General features: G+C 41.4%; 2 protein-coding genes across 6 annotated transcripts in view; one reads left to right on the top strand and one right to left on the bottom strand.

Moving 5' to 3' along the window:
• The window catches only part of PTPN14 (protein tyrosine phosphatase non-receptor type 14), a 518,691-nt gene that overhangs the window by 329,034 nt on the left and 170,121 nt on the right, over positions 1-19,536 (top strand). The gene's annotated exons all lie outside the window — the stretch shown is intronic.
• The window catches only part of PROX1 (prospero homeobox 1), an 82,950-nt gene that overhangs the window by 48,413 nt on the left and 15,001 nt on the right, over positions 1-19,536 (bottom strand). For 4 of the 5 annotated variants that reach the window (XM_083433290.1, XM_083433289.1, XM_083433292.1 and 1 more), the window contains exons 2-5: positions 19,429-19,536; positions 9,740-9,847; positions 7,564-7,701; positions 2,040-2,234 (exon numbers count right to left, since the gene is read on the bottom strand). The exon at positions 19,429-19,536 is cut by the window's right edge and continues 1,684 nt beyond it. In XM_083433290.1, coding sequence (XP_083289416.1) covers positions 2,040-2,234; positions 7,564-7,701; positions 9,740-9,847; positions 19,429-19,536 — 549 coding nt within the window. The remainder of the gene's footprint in view (positions 1-2,039; positions 2,235-7,563; positions 7,702-9,739; positions 9,848-19,428) is intronic. The other variant, XM_083433293.1, reaches the window with a different exon arrangement.

The following is a 19,536-nucleotide window of genomic DNA, read 5'->3' as shown; positions in this document are numbered from 1 at the left end:
TATTAAAGGATCAGCAATAAAAGTATGAAGGGGAGGAACTCTGATGATGCTAAATATGGAAAACGCTCCATTTGCTCAAGGACTTCAGATCCAATTTCAACACCACAGTACATGTCATTTTTGCTTCAGTGCTAGTCACCTGGGCTGGCCGCTGATCAGGCAAGAATGCATACCTTCAGATTAAACGATATGCAGTAATGGCCTGTTCAGGTCCAGGTTTTCAGCCTAGTGGGTAGCAGTCTTAAAGCTGACATCCAGCTGTTTGTATGAATTAGGAATTTCATAGCCATGCATTTGAACATAAGTGAAAGGGGTTCTGTGTTATAAGAAATTAACTTATTGGGGGGCAAAACTTATGCTGCAATCTCCAGATCAGATAATTGCAAACTATTGGGAACAATATACCATAGGTGTTATGTTGCAGCCTCAGGCTGCTCCAATTAAAAGCCATGAAAATTTCCTCCATGCTTTAACCTGTGCATCATAGAAAGACTCACATGGGTAGCTCAAAGACAAAAAGAGGGCAACACAATATATAGATGCATATCAATGCTTTTACATTTTCAGACAGAGATGTGATTTATGAGAACAGGCTCATATTGTGAAATTGTGCATATAACCCTTATTCATCTTCTGCTAAATTGTTGTTAGGAGGGTGTCAAATGCACTTTCCCTTTGTTTTTGTTCTTGGTTTCTTCAGAAGAAGCTCCATCCAAGAGTAGTGTAGTCATTGGCTCTCCAGAGGTTGCTGGACTCCAACTCCCATCAGCCCCAGCCAGCATGGCCCATAAAAGGCCAGGGACAATTGGAGCTATAGTCCAGCAGCATCTAGAACAGGGTTTCCCAAACTTGGGTCTCCAGCTGCTTTTGGACTACAATTCCAATCATCCCTGATCACTGGTCTTGCTAGCTAGGAATGATGGGAGTTGTAGTCCGAAAACAGCTGGAGACCCGAGTTTGGGAAACCCTGATCTAGAGGGATCTTCAATAGCCAGGACCGCAAGGTAGGGCACAGATCTTATAAAGAATAAGCCTGGTGGGCCATGGCTGTTTTGTTTTGGCAACACACACTGAAATAAAAAGCTCCGGTGAATGAGTAAGAGTAGAAGTGAAATCTGCATCCTAACCTTCTGTGTCCCTTTCCAACTGAATCACTTAGATGTGATGATGATGGTGATGGCAATCACTTTAGAAATGCTTCAGAGCACATTTTTGTACCTAGCACAGTACTACTTCCATAGGGAAAGAAACAAAAGCCCTTGCCACCCCTTCTGACCACGCCACTGTGCAGCTTATACCAAACAATGTGGCCCATCCTTTGAGCAGATAATACCAATGCACTGCCACAAGGCTTCAATGCCACAGAGTGACAACTCCCAGAAGCCCCTCTCGCCTCATCCCTGCATCTGACAGTGCAAAACGCTTATCATCAGCACGGAGGAATTTGCCACCGTGGGGCTTACGGAAGGTCAGCAGGTTAGCAACAATCGCTTGCTGAGCCAAGGCCTCGGTGATTGGCTCATACCCGCTCATTGTTGGCCTGTAAGGAAGAGTTTCAATCAAAGCTGCCAATCCATGGGGTATAATCCAGAGACATTTAGATAGGCCTAGTCCCCGTTGATTTCAATGGAACCGAGACACAACTAAGTCGCGCTTTTGTTTGTTTTTGTTTCGCTCGCGAGCTGCGTTTTCTGTCCGGGTTGCAAAACGATTAGCTACAGTCAAAAGATCTCGAGTAGGGTGGCTTTTTCAAGAAAATAGCTCTCGAAAATGTAGCTGAAACGCAAGCAACCCAAATGCAGCGCTCTGCTGTCGAGACAGAAAAGTTTCCTGCTTTCTGATAAGGCAGGCAAAAATGACCTTTTCCCCTTTTTAACAAAACATAGAACAAAACACATTAACATCATTTGCAAGGTGGGCACTGTAAAAGAAACAGTTTCCAAAATAAGCGAAAATGCATAAAAAAGGGAGGGGGGGAAGGAAATTTCAATTATATGCATGCATAGAAGAGGAAGAAACCCAGAAAGGTCACAGCGTACCTCAAAGTCATTTGCCTTATTGTAGTGCATGTTGAGGGCTCTGTACAGCTCACAGTCTCTGGTTATGGACAGCTCTTCAGTGCTTGTTACCCCGTCGTTGATGGCTTGGCGCGCATACTTCTCCATCTGAATGTAGTAGAACTCACGGAAATTGCTAAACCACTTGATGAGCTGAGAGGTAATACATCTGTTGAACTGTGGAAATCAGAAGAGCAAGAAGGATTAGAGCGTTGACACGTCCTCTCTTTCCTCCCCATTTCACAACATCCTTTCTTGCATCCACCCCTTCTCTTCCAAACCGCCCCATAGCCAAGCTTCAAAAGCCTTTTTTAAACCCAAGGGGTAAAGAGGCTTGAGTGGTCGAGTCAAATGATAGAAAAAATGCTGCGCCAATTTTTTAAATGGGAAAAGACTGGATCTCGTTCCTAAGGTTGCTAAAGAGCACTGCTGTTCTATCAAGTTATGTATCACGCATAGAAAGCACTTCCAAATTTCGAGGCACCACTAGCAAGCTTCTAGGCTCTTACAGGAGGAGATGTCCAAGACTTTCCAGGTTTGTGCTGATGTATTTTGTCCGATATAAGAGATGAGTGGCCAAAACAGTAAAATGTGACTATGTCTTGCCCATTGAAGGCAATTATTTATGGAGCCACATATAAGATGGGGGGGGGGGTTGCAATGTGTTTCCTATTATGTAGCAGTTATTCCCCACAAATAAAAGTGTGAAATCAATTTAGAAAATATTTATGGGCAGGTGGTGTAACAGACAGAAGTAACTTGAGGTGGGTTACATTTCAGTGTGTCACACAGATCTGATGCAAAATTCCTTTCTCGTTCTATGTCAAGCTAAAAAGAATTCCCCTCTCTCTTTATTGCACACACTCTAAACAAAAATGGGGGCTTCCTATAGGGTTGCTCTTACTTTGCAAAAAATAAATTTAAAAATTTGCATGTGACTTGTAGATGCTTATCATATCCTGAGTATCGAAATCCGCAAAGCCTCCATTAATCCCTGGGTATTCCGTCCAGCAAATTTAAAGTTTTCCAGCTCATCCATAAGATGGAGGAAAATGCACTGGATCCCTTTATTGGAAGTCAGAAGGTCAAGGTTAAAAGTGCCCACATCTTTCAGGACACGTTTTCTTACTGTTCCTCTGACCTTTGAACTGAAGATGTCACCTAAGCTGCGTTGCAGCTGATCCCTTCTTATTGACAGCCCTTCCTGCGTGTAAAGGACAGATGCAACTTAACTTGCCAAGTTAAAACCAATAAATCCATAGCTATATATCTGGCAGGCTGATATACTACCCCCTGCCTTTTGTCATCACAGGCATTCACTTCCCCCGGCCCCCAGAAAGAGATGTGCATTAATCAAAAATCAACAAAGAACACTTATCAAATGCTGGCCATGAGAACATCCAGGCCTCCAACAAGATGACAGCTAAAGTGTGCATTGGGGCTGTAATTACTACACAGAAAGTTGTTTCCATGCTAGCAAAGATAATAAACGAATGAAAATTTATGGCAGGGAATCTAAGTAACAAGGAAACAGAAGCAGGGAGACTGGTGTTTCTCCCAAAAGGCCAACTTGCATCATAATTGCCATGCAGTTGCAAGGGTCCTTACAGATAATTGACCAGAAAATGATTAAGTCATCATCAAATCGCTTCTGCTTGCAAGAGTTCAAACATGTACTTAACCTATCCAAGAATTATATTTTCACTCTGTGTGTCTGCTCTGTCTCTATTCAGCCCTTGCGGGGAACCTGATTAAAAAGACAACTGAAGGACCCCCGTTATCTGATCTTCTGGTTACCGATTTCAATAGAACTTAAACCCATTACGATTTGCTGAACTTGGAGTTCTTTCCATTTTATCTCAGCAGTAAAATACACTGTCCAAATTTCCAGACACTGAGATAAGGACTACAGGCCCCCGTGACGGCTTACTGTTCCTTTTTAATTCTTTTAGAATAAGAAACAAAACATTACAAAATGATAGCAGGGTGTGCACTGGGGAATGAAAATTGCTTTGACATGGAGATTAGGCTCCGGCATTGTTACAAGACATTGTCTCATATGGGCAAGAGTGCTGTAGAAGGGGAGGAAAATAGAAAGGGGATTCTTTTTCTAGAATGGTCATGAATGACCTAATGTGGACAACAACAACAAAAAGTAGGTGCGCATGTCACTGTTTAGCAATAGGACAGAAAGAGAGATTTAATGCTTATTGCTGCAGCATGGAAACATCAGAGAAAGTTTTAGTGTGGACAAAAAAGAAGTAAGACATGCAAAAATTACAGACATAAGCGCTTAAGGAACAAAACTAATCAGCTCGAATAGTATAGAAACATTCGGAGTGTGAGTTAATTGTGCATACAACACAAATGTGTGCGCAACACACACACAAACACAGAGACAAATGCCCTCTCTCGCCTCAACATTCTGGTGTAGATAAATCAGTCTTTTTAAAATTGCTAAACTTTAAAGAGTTAATTATTCCCCCCCCCCTTCTCTAGTGGAGTACAAGAAAAGGATCAATTGTTCTATAAAAGAAAAGCTCTGTAGTGTGTTAATGTGTTACTGCAAAAACTAATCGCTACAATAAAGAGTCTGTGTTTCCACAGTGTAAGAGTCTCTGTGACTTTGATTAATGCTTCCCACGGGATACCTCAGCCTCAATATGGGCTGAAGAAACTTCCTAAATATTCAATGAGCATGGTCAAAAGATGTATAAAACAAATCAATCTGACACCTTAATCTGGCTAGGCAGCAGTTGACTCAAGGGGTGGAGGGAATGAGATACATCATTTAACACTGCTGGGTTGAAAAGCCTGGAAGCGCCTGTTCTTCAAAGCTAAAATGACACTGAATCTGTTGTATTTAGTAGTCTTAGAATTATTAGCTTATACATTAAAATCGGCATCAAGTGGAGCGAAAGAAGATGATACAAGGAGAATCCTTTTTTGTTCCCACAATACCGACTCAGGAGATTTCCCCTTTCCCCCAGTTTAGGGACAAAATTATAAGATGGTTGCATCTTATTCAGCCTCACTAATGGCAGCTCCTTAAGTAAAGCAAGATCATCACCGGCAGAAAAATCAAGGGTGAAATTTGGGTACAGTGATTCATGCATAAGCGATTGGAAAAATAAAAAATCAATGGGACAATTTCAAATAAACTAAGTAAGCAAGATTGAGCCACAGAAATCAGTTTGGATTTATTTACAAACGAAAGATTTTGGGGGCTTATCTGTGTATGAAAAATATTTTATTCTTTTCAAATTGGTTAAATTGGCTTTTTAGGGGGGGAGTAAGCTCCCTTGAGTACAAGACCAGCACAGAGCACTAAACTGGACTTTGTATATTTATTGTACAACGTATTAGGATAGATTGCAGTGCATGGGCTAGGTTCCAAAGAGCCCTTGTATGTTTTCCAGGGATTCTGTTCCAACTATAGATTCACATGCCGCACTGGAGGCCACTCTGAATGATCTCTTGATTTTTTGGAATGGATTTTTAATGGGGCACATGGGGTTGTGGTGGAAAGAAGGACCCTGGAGGATGGGCTCCATCCATCCTTTTCTTCCCTGATTGCATTAGTGTTAGAATGTTCCTTGAGGTTTTTTATAGGCACTGCTAATACAACAGAAAGAGTTCCTATTCTGCCACCGTACATTATGAAGTCCTTCCATTGGTTCTTCCTTCACATTAACCAAAAGCATCTGACCCAGAAATTTCTTCAAGACCTCTTTCTTATCTAGAAACATGAAGAGTTACACTATCAAACCCACCATAGGTGCCAACTCCCTGAGGCCCTGGGTGCCCGAGCACCCACAAATTTCAGTGCCAGGGCCATGAGCACTGGCATGACACCCACGGCCCCGGACACCCACAGTCACGGGGCTAAGTTGGCACTCCTGAACCCATTGGTTTTGGTCTTTGAGAGTATGGGCAACATTCTCATGCAGCTAAGTTAGACCAGGGTATCTCATGTTAGTCTAATTGTGTCTAGATTTTTTGGCTATAATGCATTATTTAAATTGATGCATTGAGTTGCATTGGGTTTCTCTTTCACCTGTCTTAACTATCGGCCTGTGTACATAACAAATACTTAGGAGGTCAATTTATTGATCATTTACACCAAGGAGTTCAGTGGGACTAAAACCCCAACCTATTGTTCCAGCAGGGATATCTGGTAAGACTGGCATATTATGATGTATAAATGTTTTGCTGAAGTAGTGATTCATACATGTTGTTCTGCATGAACTTGTGAAAATTGTGAGAGGTTGCTTGTTTGTTTAAAGTTTGTTTGCAATCTTTTTAAAGCTTTCTTTTTTAAAGGGTGGTGTTCAACTATGTCTTAGGGTAGATCTATTGAGGCTAATAGCCACGTGCATTAAAAGAACTGGACCCACTCTGAGTAAGAGTTGGTTGAATACCAACCAAAAGTTTGACACTAAAGTTTAGTCAAGCAGATTTTGAATTACTGTTGCCTAGCATGGTTTGGCTAATTAAACACTACAAAAAGGTGACTTGAGATGGAGGATACACTGATTTTTTCAAAAAATAAATAAATAAAGAACTGGTTTAAAGTAAGTTGGGTCTACTGTCCAGACACAAGTTTATGGGTGACACCATGCCCCTTTGCAAATCCAGATGAAAGTAAACATGCTTCCCAAAGCAGGCCATTATCACAGGGCCTCTCTCTTCTTTTATAAATAAAACTACCTCCATATGCATGGAAAGAATCTCCTCAAAAGGAGCCTGCAGGCCTCCCCCTCTCCCCACAGAAAGCCTCTCCTCATTCCCACCCACATTTTCCTGACCTGTGCATGACACCTTTGAATGGCTAGCCCACAGAAGGTTCAATTCCTGGAATAGCCATTTGAAGAACATCAGGCAGAAGGGCTGTGATGAGCTTATGGTGTTGTTGCTAGTCAACGTGAACAAGCCTGACTGAGAAAGGCCAACGGTCAATATTTTTCACTAGTTTTCCCCAACCCAGTGCCCTCCAGATGTTCTAGACTCATCAGAAAGACCCAGTCAGCCTGGTCAACGGTCAGGAATGAAAGAATTGCAAAACATCTGGAAGGAACCAGGTTGGGTACAGCCTTCTTACACTCTATTTTCAGTAAGCAGTAGTATTGGTCTTATTCCACCAGACTACTGTACCAGTATTCTGTCTGGCTAAGACTGAAGACCTCAATCTCCTTTCTGGAGATAAGTAGCCCTTTCCCATCTCCTGACATTTGTCTTTTTTTATAGGAGCTCAATGCAAAAAGAGAGAGAGAAAATTATGTGCACAATTCCCACAAGCGTCTACTTCGCAGCTTGCCTAAAATAAACATTAACCCAGCCCGGATCACACATTCAGCCCAACCAAATTTACAGAGCAGGTTAAAGGAGAGGCTGACTTTACCCACGAACTGTTACCATGAAATAAAACATTCCAAAAATATGAAACGTGGAAACCCGCCCTCCAACCCCACTCCCCCAAGAAAAGAGGAATGTATCTAATATTTACATCTACTGGTGTGTGGTGTTGCTGACCCCGAATGGCTGTTGCCTTCCACCACGGAAGTGGCTGCCTTTCAGTGGTGGGTGAATGATCCCTATATTGGCTGTTTGTAAAGCACTTTGGGCTTCTTCTGGATGAATGATGCTATATAAATATAAGGTGGCATAACATCAAAATATTTCATATCACTCGGCAACATCGCAAGAAGACCGACTTCGGCTGTCACATGCTGAAAAAAGACAACAGGCACTACATACTAGCGAGACTTTTTCTTTTCTGTAGGGCTGCCTACATCGGCATCCGCCAAAGCAGGGCTTCCCAAATTTGGGCCTCTAGCTCTTTTTGGACTACAATTCCCATCATCCCCGATCACTGGTCCTGCTAGCTAGGGATGATGGGAGTTGTAGTCCAAAAACAGCCAGAGACCCAGGTTTGGGAAACCCTGGAGCAGAGAGAACATCAGAGAGAGCCTTTAGGAGGATTCCCTCGAGCCATACTGCGGTCAAGCTGCACCAATGGCTCCAACATCTCCAGAGCAGTTCTTTACATTGTTGCATTGCAGGTAATACTGCCACAGAAGCATTTTCATTGGCCCATTGGATGAGTCATGGCAGGTTATTAACCAAGCATAGGCAGTGTATGGATGATGCATTATTATTATTATTATTATTATTATTATTATTATTATTAAAGCAAAAGCCTATGACAGAGCAGTCGTTAACAGCAATACACACATTCAGTTTTCTTCACCAACACCCTACTTGACTTTCTGGACAAAAAGGTTTTCAAAGCACTTCTTAAATTAAAAAAAAAAAAAAAAGCAGAAGTAAGAAAAAGCCTAGAAAACCAGTTTCGCCCGAAACTCTAGCAGGGCAGAATATGTTGAATGCACGTACACATGTATGCCATGCAAAAAGAAAAATTAAAGAAGAACCCATTAAAAACAGGCCACAAAGCACAAATATTTCTAAGTAAAATGCTGCAACCAATGGGAGGAAAGGTGTGCAATTCAAAACATCCCGATTCTTAAATTGATTAAATAGAAGCCAATTAACTAAACAAGATAGACCAAGTTTCTTTTTTTAAAAAAAAAAGTAAGAAAAAAGTGAAAGGTAGTTAACAAAATACAAAATACCAGCTTTTTCTTTTTGGTTTGTTTGTTTTTTAAAAAAAGTGAACAGCAGGCCAGTTTCACAGGAGGCCAGTTTAAGAACATCCCTGGAACACAGAAGGCAAATTTGCAAAAGTGGAGGAGAGGTGGTGATCATGGCTAAAGTTTTTGTAGAATTTGGGGGGGGGGGAGGCAAGAAGAGAAGAATTTTAACACGGCAAATTTAAACTAATGTGATGTTTATTTTTAAAGGCTTACAAAATGATACCATGTGTATCATTATAATAATTGGAACCCAAACTTGTTTCTCCCCCCGCAAAAAAAGTAGATGATTATAACACAAAAAAATCAAGTTGATGTGAAAGAACAATTACTTTAAAAAAAAAACCAGGAGGTCCTAATATTCTGTAAAATGAGGGGAGGATGCAGCTGTACGTCGACAGCTTTCATATCCTCATTTGAATAATGTGGCCTGAATCTGTCAGTTTATTCATCCTCCTTATGCTCAGTGTACTCTGCATCAACAACAAATTAAGTTGTAAATAAGAGACAATCATCACTTTTGTTTTTAAGCAGCTACTGCATGGAGAATTTCAATGTAGCATTTCTTTTTTCCCCGCTTTTATTTTTTGACGGAAAGAAAAATGGGTCTCTGCAGCGGGCACTAATCTAAGCGGAATAGGAGGAACCCGGCTGCAATGGAACAATTAAAGGAGCACTTTCAAAATGCTCTTGTATAGTAGGCTAATGCCACCAGTAGACATTTCACAGATGCAAAAGCGTGCTGTCCAATGGTGCTTAAAAAAATTACAAATTTACTGTGATTTTTTTTTTTTAATGTCCACAGGGTAAAGGAGATAAACAGAAGAGGGAGAGCATAAACACAGACCTTAAGAATGACTTAGCAGCAAAATAATAACAATAGCAAAAAAAATATATATAACAACAGTTTGCCAAGATATATTATTAGCGAAATCAAATTAAAATTAATAAAAAAGCATTCAGGGGGTTAAAACATGCAACCAAAAGCAAGAGGGAATAAAAATAAATGAATAAAAGGATTTTTCCTACCTTTACATCTGAAAAGTACGTTTTCAGCATGTTGGAACTTGGGTAGCGGGTATAAAAGAACATGAGCTTGGCCTTTTTCAAGTGGTTGGGAGACAGACCTTCCTGCATGTAGGATGAAATTAGTTAAGGAAAAACGCTTTGCTTGGAAACTGATAAGACCTTTTGGGAGAAGAGTTTTTGTGCCTGGAATTGACCGACAAAATAACGTTCAAGTTGCAACACACCTCAGAAGGGTCAAAACTGGAATTGGAGAAAACCTACATGCTTTCTTGGGAACCATTCTTGTCGAACACGAGAGAACTTACTTCCATGCAAATCTTGAACTGGGCCTCATTTGTTTCTTAGGAGATGGTGGGGGGAATTTTGTGGGTGCAAGGTTGAACGCCAGGTGTGCGCTCACCTGTTGCTAAGGAAACAAACACACAATGCATATGTTTCCAAGAAGAAGATTCCCCTCTACCTTTTCGCAGTTACCTTTTGATGCATTCTTCTTCCCTCAGTACCACATCACTCGCATCAAATTATGCTAAGAGTAAAAATAGAAATGTTTTCGCTGGGCATACACCATGTTTTCCAACATCTTTGGTGCTCTAGCTCCTCAAGAATGGGGCAGGGGGTGGGAAAAGGTTTAGAGAAGCCTTCTCCCAATTAGGAATAAATAAGAGCTTTCCTTAAAGGTGCACAGAAATGTGTTTGGGGGGCCAGCAAATATCGAGAAGTGGAAAACTGCCAATTGATCCATGGCCGCTTACCCTGCAAGGATACCTATTTATTCTTCAAACATCATTACCTTTCAGGCCTGTAAACAGAAATAACCAAAAGCATTCCCAAGGGAATGTGAAACTAACCATAACAATCTAGGCTTTCGGGACGGGTTTTTCCGCCACCCCTCCTTCTCGGGGCTTCTTGGCACTCTTTTGTGTACTGTTTGCTAGGACAGTTTTGGTCACATCTGTGCGGCAGGCTGGCCCTGCCATTTCCTCTGCAAATTAATGGCTTTATAATTTATCAGAAATGAAGATGCACGTGACAAAATCAATGTGGCCCCCACAAGGTCAATTAAGAATGCTCCCAGTAGCTTCTTGGAGGGCTGTTTCCCTTAAAGACAATCACCACACACACATGCACACAAATGTCACTTATTAAATATAACATGCGTTATGGCAGAGAAAGGTCAAACAAGTTCAACGTGATCTAGAAACTGAAGCACCTTCTCCTAACAGCATAATGGGGAGACAAGACACATGAGGTTCAGTGATACAACACACATTATATACTGCTCTTGCAGGGTTTATGGTTTTTGTGTTTTTTTAATAAGCCTCTTTTTAAATAGAGCCCTTGCATCTAACAGTAGGTTTTAAAATTTTACTCCTGGATGCGCAGGAGAATGGAGGAAGGTTTATTATTTAAAAGCACAAGATTTTCTCAAAAAAAAAAAAAAAAGCTTTGTTTTAATTCTAAAAGGATATATAGAAAATGTTGTGGTTTAAAGCTCTTAATTTTATGTGACACGCACTGCAACATGCTTGGCTGAACTACATTTCTTTCTTTTTTTTAGCTTCAGATGCTTAATGATTACAAAGAAGATAATTTATGACTGACATACTTCTTGTGCCAAGAGAAGAGTTGAAAGAACCTACAGCTACCTCCATTAGACTGATAGAGAAGTCTAAAAGAGCATTGCGCTAGGAACCGCCATCTGTCAAAATGCATAAGTGAAATAATAGTAGCAAGTTGTCACCTATTGCTTAGCAATAAGAGTTTCAGACAAGTCAAAACTTCTCCGATAGAAATCTGTTTCATTATGCAATTGTCCTGATGAAGCCTGCACACACACACACACACACACAAATATATGAACACTTTTTAAAAAATCTGTATTAAAACCCTAAGTAATGGATAATTCCAAAGCAGTTAACCCAAGACACAATTTCTTGGGAACTACTTCTCCTAGGCAGGTCCCATTGAAACAAGTGACACAAGAAAAAGCAGAGCTCTCATTCTATTTTAGAAAAGCATTGCTAGGAAAGGACCCCAATTATAATCATGCTTATTGCATTATTATTTTTTATTAGGGTTAATAACATTTTTTATTAGGTTTGTGTGCTGCACTTCTCCCAAGGAGTTCACAATGGGGCATCAGTCCTCTCCCTATTTTATCCTCAACAACGAACACATAAGGTAGGTTAGGCAGAGAGGTGATGAGTTACGCAAGGCCAGGCAGTGCGCTTCATTCTGCCTTGGGAGGGTGTATTTGAACTCAGACATGCAACACAACACATGTTCACAAGACCACCTCCACTTCTCAGTACTTACAAGGCAGAAATATCCATTTACACATATGGCTTGATTATTTCAAACGTAAATTTTCAGAAGCCCCTTTCTTCTGTTCCCCTAAACCTTGCCTGTCGTTCACAGAACAGTCCTCATACACCGTTTCTATTTTGTTTCAAACAGATTAGATTATTGCTAAAAAGCATCCCTAATAGTGACTATTAAAAAAAGAGCCAGAGAAACGCTAAAAGGGCCAGTAGTGAGATGACCCCCTTGCTAAATCTGAGCTGACCAATTGGTTAATTTTCTTTTTAAGTGCTTGTGTTGAAAAGCAACTGTTCTTCCAAGAAAGCACTGGCTGTTTCCAGGATACTTACACACGCACAATGACTCATGATGGAATAGATTCAGTAAACATACAGCTGTACTGAACACGAGCTAAGCTCCATTCAAGGCCAGGAAAGAAAATGAGCACAAATAAATATTAAGGAGGTAAAAAGGGGAGGGGGAGGTAGAAGAGGGGGGGAGGAGGAGGAGGAGGAGGAGGAGGAGACGGCAAATAAAAACGCAAACAGGCTCTGCCCCAGCAGCTGATGTGGCTTGCCTCCGTACTCTTTGCCATAGCTTTGTGAAGACAGATGACATTCAGTTCTATGTGTAATGCAAAATAGACAATAACTGCTGAAACTTGAGCCAGCTGCCAGGTGTAAAAGAGAGAGAGAGAGAGAGAGAGAGAGAGAAGAGAGAAGAGAAGGAGGGGGGCAAAAAGAAAAGAAAAGATGATAAATCCATAAATTAATGAAAGACATCTGCTCAGGAACATAAAAGATCAGAGAAACTGTGTACTGCAGCTGAACCTAAAACAGTGTTCAAACAACGTGAGAATCCGAGTGTTATCTATTTACAAAGCACAACGCAGCCCTGCTTAACACAACAGCAGAAGAGGAGATGTAAGGAGCAGGAAGTGGAGAGAGGATAAAGGAAGAGACGCATTGTTGTATGCAGTTTTCCAGCTCATGTTTTCCTTGTAGGTATAGAATATGGATTGTTGCTCTTGATTTGAGATACTTTTTTGGGGGGGTGGGGAGCAGAGGGGACTGGCATCTGGATTGTATCAGGTCTGGAAGCATCATTGTCAGAATTATTATATGAAGATGCCTTTATTTTTATCCCTTCCTCTTTGAAATCCTCTTATGGCCTCTTGTGTGGTTTTGTTTTGTTTTTTCGGTACCATAGCCCTGGGTACCTGCCAAGTGGAAAGAATATATATCTTATGGGCAGATTGGTGCTTCCAACACACCTTTCCTGTCTTCAGTCATATATCCCCAGATTAAGAGAAATTGTGCTGCATATATTTATTGGGTTTAATAATGCGACATCATATTGAACTCAAGCTACCCCCAGTTTAATCAAACAGCTGTGTGTGTGTGTGTGTGTGAGAGAGAGAGAGAGAGAGAGAGAGAGAGAGAGAGAGAGAAGACTTGAATTTGCTGCAAGTGTTTTTATTTTGGCCAGAGAAAATAACTCAAAATGCTGTCATTCACAAAGCATTGTTTGTCCATACTGCATCCTTGCACAGCTTAGACAAGAACTGTCTGTCTTACTTCAAAAAAAAGTCATTCCCCCCCCCCTTTCCTTGTGAATTTTATAGAAGACAACCCTTCTGAAGAGAAAAAGATTACAGCCTTCACCTGGGAAGATCATCTTCATGCATTACAAGAAGAAACCAAACCAAACCAAACCCACAATCTAATGTTGTGTTTCAATATTCTCTATGCAAATGGCCCGAGGCTGCACAAGGCTATTTTTCTTGAGATGCAAAGAGGGTGGCCTGACAAGGAAGATCAGGCAGCAAAACAATTGGCTGCCTGTTTCTTTTGCAATTTGAATAAAAACTTGAAAAAAATATTTGATTAAACGTATTTAGTTTGCAAAGATATACAATACATTGGTGAACAAGGCCGGAACTCTGGATGCAGGTGCATCTTCTCATCTTGTTTAATGCAGCATGCAAACATTAACTCTCTCCTTTCGCCCTCAAACAAGGAGGATAATGGTTAGGCGCCTTTTACGGGAACAGCGAGATGTATTTGGGAACTAAAGCAAAAACAAAACAAAAATACCAGGAAGGGCTTACGCTACCAAAACCTGAACTTGGCTGTTATCTGCAAGGCTTGTGTTCTTATCCTGGATGGATTCTCCAAGGAAACAGATGTTGCTTTCTGTTCCAAAGGGAAGAAGAATGGCTGCTCTTAAGAAAGATTCTTTATATCGGAATATTCAGCCATGTGAAATAAAGAGGAACAAAAACAAAAACCTGGTCGAGAACAAACAGACCTTCACATGCCTCTCTCTCTCTCTCTCTCTCTCTCTCTCCCCCGTTTGGTTTTGCCTACGATGGATTCCAGATAACATAGACAAACAGGCAGCTGTGAGAAAATAAGAAGAGCAGCAAATTCTAGATATAGTGGTGGCCCCCAGTGGAAATACAATAGCTTTTGAAATATACTTGCAGCCAGCACCAACAGGGTGTGTGTGTGTGTGTGCAAGATGCTCTACTGAACAAGGGCTGTGGGCTGCTTCTGACATGTTTGTTTGTTTGATTGGCATACCTCTTACATCCAGGCCCAATTAATGGTCTGGGTGGTGCCAATTCCTGTGATCATGGTGAAGTGGGAGTCCCATGTAAGCAGCCCCAACTGAATCCTCCACTGGGGACCACAGAAAGTAGAAACACTTTGCCAACCTCCCATTGGATATGCTAGCTGGGGCTGATGGGAATTGTAGTCCCTAATGCATGGAGGCCGTCAGGCTGACAGAGGGAGCAACCACCAAGCAAGCCTACACTGTTGGTGACCTGCCATGATGAATATGGTCCATCAGCTGCATGTTGGGTCTACTAGGTGTCAATACCCTGTTTTGGCAGACCCAGGCAGGCAGCAAAAAGAGGAAGGTATCCAGGCCCAGGTGAGCATTATGATGAAGGCCTGTTGTATAGCTTTGCAGTTTCATAGCCAAGTGCACAAAATCTCCCGCATTTTGAGTAACATCTTTAGGACTGGAATAGCAGCAGGGTAGTCAAGGAAGCTCTATGGCTGTCCATAGGACATATCTGAGGATATGAGCACATAGATGGGATGGGGTGGAGGAAACAGAATTTAATGTATGGCCAGAACTTATGCTTGGACAGCTTGCCTGCATGCAGACTCTGTTCAGAGATTCAAATCTGATATATCCCCAGATATATCATGTGAATGGGACTTTTTCTGTGATGTCTTTAAAAAAATATGCAATCAATGGAGAAAAGGATAAGCCCCAGTTAAAACCTGATTTCACAAATTAACTCCCTGAGCTGTAACAGTGACATGGGGAAGGGGGTCTGAAGATCTCAATTTCTCCAAAAGTTCCAAGCTATGAAAATGTGAGAAGGGCAAAGAACCTAGTCAAGATTGTCCAGAGCACAGTGGATAAGAGAAGCTATGAATCAGGAAGATCTCAGTTCGCATCTGCCTGTGATCTTGTTAGTTGGGTTTAGGCAAGTCTCTGCCTCATCCCCCATTTTACGGGTTTGGGAACAATAATACTGGCTTAATTCACAGGGCTGCTGTGAGGACTGCAACTAGAAAATACACATGAAGTGATCTGAATGCTTGGAAGCACTATACAAACGTAGGAATAATAATAATAATAATAATAATAATAATAATAATAATAATAAAAAGGAAAGGAGGAAATATTAAAACCAAACAAAACTCACATGCAACAGTAGCTCCAGAAATATGAAGAAAGCAATTAAGGGGCTACATATATCAGAGGAGGTGGGTTTTCCTCACACACTTCTCCATCCAGGCAAGCCAGAGACATTATCACAGTTCAACACATCCCAGCCAGGCAAAAGCACTTAAGGAGATGTGGAAGAGCCTGGTAATGGGTGTGGCCTGGTTGTGGGTGTGGCCTGGTTTATGTTTTTGTTTTCAAAGGCCAAACAGAGATGACTGGAGGGCCACAGTTGGCCCAAGGGCCTGAACCTCCCACCCATTTTAGCTGTATTTTCACAGTTTTGATTTTGTTGCTTATTTCTGACACCTGCTTCATGGGCTCCTGCTATGTTTGCTTATGATTACACTTTACAATTTTACCACAGCCAGCCGAAAGAGGTTGGAAGTGAATCCATCACTCCTTGTGTTCTGGGTTTCTTTTCCACTAAGCCCCTTTTCCACTCAGGTTCTTTTCTCTTCCTTCCCTACAATGGCTCTTTCCCTTTAGTATGGCTGATTCCCAGAACAGAATGACTCCCCTGAATGGGTTCCTATTACTAGCAATGCAGGGAAACGTGTTGTGTGAACAGTGCATGGGCTATACACAGTTCACTCGACCACCAGGTCATTCTAAACATTCCTATTCCATCTCCACAATTAACACCAGAAACTGATTCAGTCTCCCATTCCAGTTCTCTTCATATGCCTTGAGGCTTAATGCAGAATAAGCCCGGCTCAATCTTCGTACCCCTCTACCCAAGGGTAACATTCAAAGACACTTAACTGCCATCCAAAGTTCAGTCTTAGCCAGTGAAAGCCGAAAGCTTCCACAGACCAAATCCTACAATGCTGAAGAAACATTAAGTGAGTGGGGCTTGTGAAAGAGTTTGTAGAGACAGGATCTCAATCCCTCCTATCAACTACCTAGAACAAAACATTGTAAAAGCATTTTCTTCATGACCATGAAAACGTTCGCTTAAACCAATCTGGAAGCAAAATACGTTTGGAATTATTCTGGCTGAAGCAAATGATACTGCAATAATAATTATATTAAAAAAACCTTGTGTATATTTAAGAAAAACATGTATAGACTTTCAGCAGATCCCACCGCCATCTTGGACAGTTGACAGTAACTGCTATGATTGCACAAGGGTGAAGACAGTTATCCATTTACAATAGCTTCCTTTCCAAGTAGGTGAAGCTAAGCCTACTTAGGTCAGCCATATTCTGCAATGGACTATCTAATTTCAGATGACCAGTTTAGCCTTTATTTCAAGTCCTCTGTTGAAGACAGGGCAGATTTTATGTGGCCTTCAATAAAATGGCCCATTTCAGTTTATCTGAAGACATCCCTATATACCCCGAGGTAGACATTTGATGGTAGGGACTGGGCAATTTTCTGAAAAAACTAAATAGAACTAGAGTCACAATCCTAGCATAGTTCCTGGAAAGCAAATCCCAGTGAACTCGAAATATCTTCCTTCTAAGTGAACATGCATAGGATTGGTAGGCCAATGACTGAAAGCCATTATGAAAATATAATCATCTTTCCTGGATTAAAATGGAAAGAGAGAAAACAGTGTCATTCCCCTCAACTAAATATTATTTAAGGCTTCAAAATTGTGGGGGATTCTTTTCTTTTCTTTTAAGGATGGAGGAAAAGAAGAAGACATGCCCTAAAAGATTAATCCAGCTGAAGTCTTATATCTAATTATACTCTCAAGCTTTGCCAAATGATTTGCTTTTTGTATGTTAGGACAAAAGATTTCTGTGTATGGCTGAGCAGAGGTTAACCATGCATACCCGGCAGCTGCACAAGAGCCGAGAACGGGACTCCGATCAGAAGGAAAGGGGGGCGGGGAAGAACTTGATTTAGCTGAAATACAGCAGTACCTGTATCTTTATCTTCTTTTGTGCTTGCTTTGTTTACCCACTTGAGAAAATAAGTTAGGAGATCTACAAATGCATCACTTGTCCTTTGGGAGAGATGCAGCAAAGGCACTGTTAACATGCAGACTCACTAGGATTGCTTAAGAAAATAAGACGTTTGTATTTGATCTGAAATTATTTTTTCCCCACCCCGCATCAGATTCTCAGAAGCCTTCTGGTTTTGAATATCACAAGTCAATTCCTTTCTGTTTCTTTCTTTGGCATCCAAATTTGAAAATTTCCCCAGGTTTTTTCCCCTCCCGAAACTGGGAAATATCATTTCAGCTTTAATGTGGAAGTTTTATTTGGAAAAGAAACTCCATCCCTTTCAGCGCAATCCTACACATTCCTGCTCAGAAGAAAGGTTTGTTGTGTTGGATGGGGCCTGCTCCCAGCTACATATATATAGGGTGGAATGACCTATCTATGCCTGCAGAACTCCAGCCAATAAAATAAACACATAAGCAACGTTATTTGTCTGCTAGTGAACACTGGAGCTTAGGACACACTTTGAGAAGGAACATCCCTGTCAGTGCGGCTAGGATATTTTGATACTGGCATAGGAAATGAAGGGAACTGGAAAAACAACCCTTCCAGAACTATATTGTAAGGTGGTGGCTCTTGTTTAATTATTTATTTATTGAATTTTTAAGATAAAATAATAGTAAGGTAACAGGACAATACAGTAGCAGGTCTTATGGAAAATTCCCTACCGGCTCATCACTGCCTTTGGTGACGACTTTTTAACTAGCGCAGGGGTTACTTAGATATCTGTAGAAGCACTCGCAAATAAAAGCTCCACACTGCTGGACAATTCAAACAGGCAGCTGACATGGGTACCAAAAGTTTGGGCTTATTCAGCAGGAAAACCTGCCTCCCTTTGACAGCAGTCGAATTCACGCGAGGGGAAACTTCTACCCATGAAAGTGATAAAAGCCACTTGCTGCCTTCTGAGTTTTGTCAGATTGGGGGAAGACAGCAATGAAGCTGCCTTGAACAGCACAGCCAAGTAGATGCTCTGCTTCCTCATGGGCTAATCATGCGACTCCCTCCCCACCTGCCACCTGCATTTGTTCCCTTATGCAGATGTCAAATTTAGGCCCGAAATGCTATGGTTGGGAGTGCCTTCAAAATGGCTTTTTTTAAAGCTGCCTATGATCTGCCTCAGATATCATGTGTACAGTTTGACAGGTCAGGAATTGAAGAATGGGAAGTGGGGCTACTTGCTGTCTCTCTCCCAAACTTGGGTCTTTTTTTATGGCTTCAGTTATAGTTATAATGAGGTTTCTCCCCCAATATACATTACCAAGATGTTCACATCCAGAAATCTATCATTCTCTATCAGGATTAATGGATAAACATTAGAAGACAACCCATTTAAATCAGGCATGGGGAACCCTTGAGACTCCAGATTCTCCTGAACTACAATTCCCATCATCCCTGACCGGGCATGCTGAGGCTGATGGGAGTTGTAGTTCAGTACCATCTGGAGGTTCCCCACACCTGAATTAAAATTATCTTCTAAAACTGTGCCAGTGAGGAACTGCGCAGATTTGATCCACAACGGAACAAGCATAGTTTACCTTTTCTCCACTTTGTGAGAAATTTAGGACAAGAGGGCCTTATGCACGTGTCATTTCCCTTGTCCCCGCCCATCCGTTAACCCCTTACCACCAAACGAAAGAAACCCCATCATGCAAAATGTTGGCTTTGCATCGTAAAGGATATCGCACTCCCCGAGTAAGGTGAGATTTCGGAAATATCTTGTAGGTCACCACACTCGGACTTGATGAGAGATATAGAGAGGCTTTCAGCGGTGCTGGGAGGGTGTGCTGG

Source organism: Podarcis tiliguerta, assembly GCF_965153285.1.
Source record: "Podarcis tiliguerta genome assembly, chromosome: 3".
Classification (NCBI taxonomy): Eukaryota; Metazoa; Chordata; class Lepidosauria; order Squamata; family Lacertidae; genus Podarcis; species Podarcis tiliguerta.
This window is presented reverse-complemented; position numbering and strand designations above follow the sequence as displayed.